General features: G+C 45.6%; 1 protein-coding gene across 1 annotated transcript; it reads left to right on the top strand.

The window, feature by feature from the left end:
• Positions 1–5,919: 5,919 nt before the first annotated feature.
• GPR119 (G protein-coupled receptor 119) lies at positions 5,920–7,589 on the top strand. The gene has a single exon (XM_045471603.1). The coding sequence runs from the start codon at positions 6,024–6,026 to the stop codon at positions 7,059–7,061; it is 1,038 nt and encodes a 345-aa protein (XP_045327559.1). The 5' UTR covers positions 5,920–6,023; the 3' UTR covers positions 7,062–7,589.
• The last annotated feature ends 345 nt before the right edge of the window (positions 7,590–7,934 follow it).

Here is a 7,934-nt window from a genome sequence, read left to right as displayed (position 1 = left end):
CAATGTAGTATCTTACAGTTCTCGACATCAGAAGTCTGAGATCAGTTTCACATCAAAGTGTCAGCACGCCTGGTTCCTTCTGGAGGCTCTAGGGGAGAATCTGTCTCCTTGCCTTTTCTAGCTTCTAGAGGCCTCTTGCAATTTTTGGCTCATGACCCCTTCCTTGCATCACTCCAACCTTGTGCTTCCATCATCACACCCCTTAATACTGCTTGCTGATCTCCTGCCTCCCTCAAACAAGGACCCTTGGGATTATATCATTGGGCCCACCCATAATATCCAGGATAATCACCCCATCTCAAGATTTTTGCTTAATCCCATCAACAAAGTCCCTTTTGCCATGTAAGGCAAGATATTCACAGGTTCCAGGGATTCAAAAGTGGACATCTTTGGGAGCTATTACTCAGCCTACCACACCCAGGCTTCTACAACATGGAGTAGAAAAAGGCTATTGGACAAGGAGTGATAAGACTTAGATGCCAATCCCTGCTCTGCCACTGCTTCCTAGCTGGGTAACCTTGGACAGGCCCTTTTGCCTCTCCAAGCCTCAGCATCTTCACTTTTAAGGTGGGGAGAAAAATAACACCTATCTCATAAGGTGTTACTTGAATGTCCAAAAAGTTCTGAGCATAGTAACGATCACAGATCAGGCACTCCATCAACATGCTGGAAGGGGATGTTGACAGGGGAGAAAGACAGGACAAGCAGTTAGAAGGCTATAATAGTGCAGATGAAAGATAAGAAAAGTGCTAAAACGGAGAGGCACTAGCAATAATGGAAAGCAGGAGTGGGAAGATAAGTGGAGAGGTATACATGAGTCCAGAGTCATATATTTCCTTGGGCTCACAGTAAAAAAAAAAAAAAAAAAAAAAAAAAAAAAAAAAAAAAAAAAAAAAAAAAAAAAAAAATTCTCATTGTCCACAATTACTGGGCTTTAGTGAACAAGGGGGAAGGGTCTTCTATTTAATTTGAGCTCAAGCACCTGTGAAAAAACCCAAAGCATAAAAGTGTCAGCATTAAGGTCAAGGTAATAAGATGTGCAAAGGCACAGAGTCACAAACTGGCAAAACAAAAAGGGGGGGTGGTCTCTATGGTTGATAAGAGGACAAATTCTTGGTGGCTGTTCCACACAAGCTTCTGGCCTGAGAATTTCCAACACCTGCTGCTTATATGAGCTGTGTGGCCTTGGACAAATAAGTCACCCTCTGCATGCCTTGGTTTGCCCATCTGTAAAATTGGAATATTAATAGTACCTACCTTATAGAATTTTTGTAAGGATTAAAGAATATGTTGTACATTTAGCACAGTAATCAGCATTTTAAAGGCCCCATAAATATTAGCTGGTATCACTGTTGCACGGCGGCTCGGAAGCCCCAGAAGTCTAGGGCTGTTTCTTCAAAGTGCCTCCCACTGTAAAAAGGGACTAAAGCCTCAAATACTGCTCCACCCACCCCATTTTGCCCTGCCATTTCTCGCCACACACACACACACAACCTCTTTCTACAACTGTAGCACTGGCAGGTAACAAAGTGTAAGCAAAAGCAAGTGTATAACTATGTATATACATAATGTACATGTGTGCACAGAGGCATTTGGCTGTGGTCTGCAAAGGGCCTTTGCAAAGTGGTGCCTGAGCTGAAATGGGGAGAAGGGGGTTGTTATTGAGGAGGTTTTATTTTAAGTTTGTTTATTTATTTATTTATTTATTTATTTATTTATTTATTGACAGAAAGAGTGGGGGGAGAGAGAGAGAGAGAGAGAGAGAGAGAGAGAGAGAGAGAGAATGCCAAACAGGCTCCACACTGTCAGTGCAGACCCCGATGTGGGGCTCAAACTCACAAAACTGTGAGATTGTGACCTGAGCTCAAGTCGGATGCTTAACCAGGCGCCCCTTTCTTTTGAAATTACATGAACACATCCTCACTGTGAAACTACATAACAAGTCAGTATTCCAAGTAAATTGTGACGGTCGCTTTCCATCCCGGCTTCTCACTCCCCTCCTTAAAGCTATTCACTCTCTTTTAACATGTATTTATGGTGATCTCTGTGCACCTATACACACATAAAGCTGGGGTTTGGGATTTTACTTTTGTAAGTGGGTCCAGATGCTACATACTGATGTGTGACTTGATTTATCAGTCAACAATAAGCCTTGGAGGGCTGCATCAGGACATATAAGCCTATCCCATTCTTTTCACACCACTGCGTAATATTTAACAGCAATGGATGTATGGTCTAGTCATTCACAGAGGGATATTAAATGTCACTGCTTTTATCCCTGGGCAAGACGCAGCTAAATCATACAGGCAGATGGCTGGTCTAGGCACTACAAGTAATCAGGCATCACTTGTCTTGGATATCTTCCTAGAGCTCCTCTCCCAGGGGCCTGGCTCCAAAGGCAGGCTCTTTTGAAGCCTGGCTTCTCCTCCACACTCATTCCAGTTGAAACCTCTGGTCCTTGGTTCCATGCCCTCAGGGTGTACAAAGCATCCCACTGCATCCTTAGCCCACTACAACCAGCATTTAATGCTTTGGTTATGGGATAGTTTGACCAGAGAATAAGCCCTCTCGTCCTTTACCTTCCTCCCCTTTGTCAACCCCAACTTGTTTACCTTGTCAATCAATGCTCCACTCTGGAGACTCTGAGAACCCTCAGACTTAGGACCATAAGGACTAACCACTGGCCTTCCAGGAAGGAACCACATTCTCTGTGGTCTTGACCTCACAGCATGGGCAAAGCCAAAGGACACACAGCTGAGTCTGTGTGGTAGTGTGAGAAAGGGGACAGAAAAAGCCAAGGAGGACACAGAGGTGGGGACAACTAAGAAAGAAGGGAGGGAGCTGAGGAACGGAAGACTCCCAGGGGCCCATCAATAATAGGTTGCATAGGGACTGAAAGACAACGCAACGGGAATAACGATGTTTTGCAGATGTTTTGCACTGCTGCAGGAATTATCTCTAAGGCCTTCCCGACAGGTGAGCATTCAGGCTCTGCTTGCATATTTCCAGTGACAGGGAGCCCACTCTTTTCAAAAGCTTCCTATATTAGTTTAAATCAGCTTGTGGATGCCTAAGGAGATAAGACAGAAAACAAGAGAGTGTTGATGGGTAAAAGAAATAAATGTCTAGGACATGAGCAAAGGAAGATTACACTGAGAAGAGCATCTTTGGGGGATGGAGGGAGAAGATGTGGGCAGCAGAGAACACTGGTATGGTAGGCAGAAAAATGCCCCCCTCCAAAGACGTGCATGTCCTAATCCCCAGAACCTGTGAATATTTTACCTTATACAGCAAAAAGCACTTTGAAAATGTGACATGGGGAGGATATCATTGATTATCCAGGTAGACTCAATATAATCACAAGAGTCCTTAAAAGAGGGAGGCAGGAGGGTCAGAGTCAGAGAAGATGTGACTACAGAAGCAGAGGTTGGAATGATGTGTCATGAGCCAAGGAATGCAGGCAGTCTCTAAAAGCTGAAAAAGGCAAGGAAATTATTGTCCCCTAGAGCCTCCCAAAGGAACCCAGCCCTGATAACACCTTAATTGGAGCCCTGTGAAACCTGTTTCAGACTTCTGACCTCAAGAAGGGTAAAATAATACATCTATGTTGTTTAAGCCACTAAGCTTGTAGCAGTTTGCTACAGCAGCAAAAGTAAACCAACATAACCAGGCACCCGAGACTAGGTGCTGGGAAAGGACACCTTTAATGTGCATACAGATCACCTGGAGATCTTGTTCCAATGCGCACTCTGCTTCAGGAGGTCTTGGGAAGGGCCTAAGATTCTGCATTTCTACCAAGCTCACAGGTCCTACCAATGCTCCTAATCTGATACACACTTTGATTAACAAGAGACTAGAAGACACTCGATAAAAGTACCTGTGTAATATTTTATAGTTCATGAAGCCTTTTAATATCCATCATACCTCGTTCTGTCATCCCCACAACCTTGTGACATAGGAATTATTGTCCCCATGGAACACACGAGGAAGCCACAGCTGAGTCAGAGAGGTGAATTCATTTGTCCAAGCAAAATCACAGAGATAGTGTCCTGACTCCAGAGCCTGTGTTTCTGCCAATGAACAGTGGTTCTCACCCCTGGCTGAGTATTATAATCACATGAGGAGCTTTCAAAACTCCGGATGCATAGGTCACACCCCAAACTAATGGTATCAGAATCTCTTGGTGTGTGACCCAAAACATCAGTATTTTTGGTCACCAAGTAACTCCACAGCACGGCTAAGGTTAAGAACCATTTCAAAAAAAAAAAAAAAAAAAAAAAAAAGGAACCATTTCACTAGAGCACTGGTTCTCAAATGGGGTCCCTGAATCAGCATCACCTGGGAACTTGTTAGAAATGCAGATTCTCAGGCCCACCTCAGACATAAATAATCTAAAACTCAGGGTGAGGCTCAAGAATCTGTGTGTTAACAAGCCTTCCAAGGGGTTCTGATGCACTCTCAAGTTTGAGCATGGGCTTCAAAAGGACCATCTTGACTCCTAGATAAGAGCTAGGGAAACTAGAGCACACCTTAGATCCAGGCATAAAATCAGGCCAGGTACTAAGCAACCTGAAGTCAGCTTCCTAATGGAGGTACCAAAGCATACGAACTGTTCTCAGACTGGCAGCTGGAGTACCAAGTCCCCATGCCACAGCCTTTGTGATCATTTGTAGGAGAGACCTCTGTCAACAGCCCTCTCTGACTGTCAAAACATCCTGGATATAATATTTGCCTCCAACTCTGCACCTTGCTCTCCACTCCCTCACTTAAAACACTAACCTTTCCCATTTGTGCTCTCACCTGAACTGAGTAAATAAGCTTCAAACCACTCTTCTCCCCACCCCTCTCTTCTTGGTATCCAAGAGTAGCAGGCAAAAGGTTGGTTCTAATGTACCCGAACAAATGGATATACAACTTAAAATAGGAGTGACCTACACAGCGGCGGCCCTGCCTGAGCCCATCTCACCTGCCTCGGCAACACTGCCACCCTTCAGCCTAACACGATCCACAGTGGAAATGGAAAATTCCACAACCAAATATTACAGCAGACACTTTCCAGAATGCAGCTCGCCTCCTCTTCTCCTGTCCCAGAGAGACCTCTGGGCTACAGGATCAAGAAAGGCAAGGCTGGCAACCACGACTTCTGACCAGAGACACGTTTTCAGTGAGTATACCCAACAAACAGCAGTTTTAGACAGGGAGTGGGTTCTGGTCGAAACTGAATTAACAACTGTTAACAATTACCTGCTTTCATTTTCCTGCCTTTCTGAATCAGCCAAGATCTGAGGGATGAAAAAGAGGGGGATGGCACCCCCTATTTTAGAGAATTAGACTCTGAGGTGTTAGGAAGCAAAAGATAAATAGCTTAAATGCGTGGTAGCTCCCCTGAACGTATGCTGGGCCTTGAAATAGTCTGCCCGCCCTCACTTCCCACTTCAACTGATTATGATCATCTTGCTTGATTGAAAGCAGTAATAGTAGTAACTGAGAATTTGTTATTAAGCAAATGCTTAATTAAGCTGAGATCAGTTGTTAAGCTAGTACTTGAAGCTTGGGAAAAGAAGAAGTAGGAGTTTAATATCAAGCTATGGAGGAAGAAAAAGTGTGATTAGAGTCAATTATATCTTCTGCCAGACAGGAGATCAGATGAATGCCCCAGGCCCTCCAAAGAAAGTCCTTGAAGCATCAATGGAGGAAGAGAGCCTGGCGAGACAGTATGCACAGGTACTTGGGAGTTGTCTAGTAACTTGGTAGTTGGAGGGGGAGGGACTAGCACAGCGGCCAGGGGGAGGGCTACACAGGGATTGCTGCCTTCAGAGAGCTGGAGAGGCGATAGGCTGAGGACTGAAAGAGAAAGGGTGAGTGATTCTCAGTGATCAGCAGGATCTGAAAGATGGCAAGCTGCCCGTCGTGGCCAGATCTCTGACGCCCCTCTGAACCCAGCCCTTTCTCTCCCAGCCCATGAGAATTTGAGCTGGAGAGCCAGAATGCCCTGGTAAGTGGAAATCCTGCCACTTCAAGACATGGAGTCATCTTTTCCATTTGGAGTGACTCTTGCTGTCCTGGCCTCCCTCATTATTGCTGCCAATGCACTAGTGGCTGTGGCTGTGCTGTTGCTGATCCACAAGAATGATGGTGTTGGTCTCTGCTTCACCTTGAATCTGGCTGTAGCCGACACCTTGCTTGGTGTGGCCATCTCTGGCCTAGTCACAGACCAGCTCTCCAGCCCACCTCGGCCCACACAGAAGACCCTATGCAGCCTTCGGATGGCATTTGTTACTTCTTCCGCAGCTGCCTCTGTCCTCACAGTCATGCTGATTGCCTTTGACAGGTACCTTGCCATCAAGCAGCCCCTCCGCTACTTCCAGATAATGAACGGGCTCATGGCTGGGTCCTGCATTGCCGGGCTGTGGTTGGTGTCTTACCTTATTGGCTTCCTCCCACTTGGAGTCCCCATATTTCAGCAGACTACCTACCAGGGTCCCTGCAGCTTCTTCGCTGTGTTTCACCCACGCTTTGTGCTGACCCTCTCCTGCGTTGGCTTCTTCCCAGCCCTGCTCCTCTTTGTCTTCTTCTACTGTGATATGCTCAAGATTGCCTCCATGCACAGCCAGCAGATCCGAAAGATGGAACAAGCAGGAGCCATGGCCGGAGCATACCGGCCTCCTCGGACTCCCAGCGACTTCAAGGCTGTCCGCACTGTGGCTGTTCTCATTGGAAGCTTCACTCTGTCCTGGACCCCATTCCTTATCACTGGCATTGTGCAGGTGGCCTGCCAGAAGTGCTACCTCTACCTGGTGCTGGAACGGTACCTGTGGCTGCTCGGTGTGGGCAACTCCCTGCTCAACCCACTCATCTATGCCTACTGGCAGAAGGAGGTGCGGCAGCAGCTCTACCAGATGGCCCTGGGAGTGAAGAAAGGGCTCACCTCATTCCTTCTTCTTCTCTCAGCCAGGGATGGTGGCCCAGAGGGGCCCAGGGAAAGTTCCCGTCCTATCACCACTATCTCCCACTCACAGCTTCATGGCGAAGATGGTAAGGGCAGAGAAGTTTCAAAGTGACTTCTCCCTCTCCTCTCTGGGCCCCAACTAGGAAATCAAAGCTAGGGGAGTGAAAGTGCTTGCTTCAGACAGTTGACTGCCCCACCCCAGACTGAGAGGAACTGAGGTAGGGTGCTGACTTTCTTCTATAACCAATTTCCTCATTTGCAAATCTCCATTCCGCCCTATGCTTCTTTTGCAATTAATCTGTCTCTCCTGTACAGGTAGGTAGAAAGAAATGTACTACTGAAATAATGCTAAAAAATCAAATCCTATTCTTAAATACACTACAGCAGCAGTATCCAACATAAATATAATGCAGGTCACATATAATTTTAAATGTTCCAGTAACCACATTTAAAAGGTTTAAAAAAGGCAATGTTAATGTTTCATTTAACCCAGTATATCTAAAACATACTTTCAATATGTAATCAATATAAAAATTACTGCACTGTTTTTTTCATGCTAAATCTTTGCATCTGGTGTGTGTTTTACCTTTCAGAACCTCTAAATCCAAACTAGCCATATTTCAAATGCTCAACAGTCACATATGGCTAGTAGCTACCATATTGGACAGCACAGCACTAGAGACATGAGGTTGTTCCCCTCAACTCTTTACTATAGTGATGGCTTTGGTAAAGTGAGGAGTCCTGCCCTCCCTGATGTAAATCAGACATTTTAAGTAGTGAGTTTGCCTGAAATGTAGGAACCTGAATTAGATTCTACAGCTTGTCTTCTCTCGCACTTCATGGAGTTCAAAACACTGTTTCTTTGGAAATAGCCAATCTTGTGGTTATTTCTGCTACAACCCCTCCCATTCTACCACTAACTCTGTGGTGCCCCTTCCCCTCAGTTAGCTTATGGTCACTTGTAGCTACTTGATGAGAATGCTGA

This window comes from Leopardus geoffroyi, chromosome X (genome assembly GCF_018350155.1).
Source record: "Leopardus geoffroyi isolate Oge1 chromosome X, O.geoffroyi_Oge1_pat1.0, whole genome shotgun sequence".
Lineage (NCBI taxonomy): Eukaryota > Metazoa > Chordata > Mammalia > Carnivora > Felidae > Leopardus > Leopardus geoffroyi.
Note: the sequence above shows the minus strand (reverse complement) of the source record. Positions and strands in the feature narration are given on the sequence as shown.

Excerpts from the sequence above, each read along its gene's own strand:
- GPR119 (XM_045471603.1), top strand. The coding sequence starts at position 6,024 with ATGGAGTCATCTTTTCCATTTGGAGTGACTCTTGCTGTCCTGGCCTCC.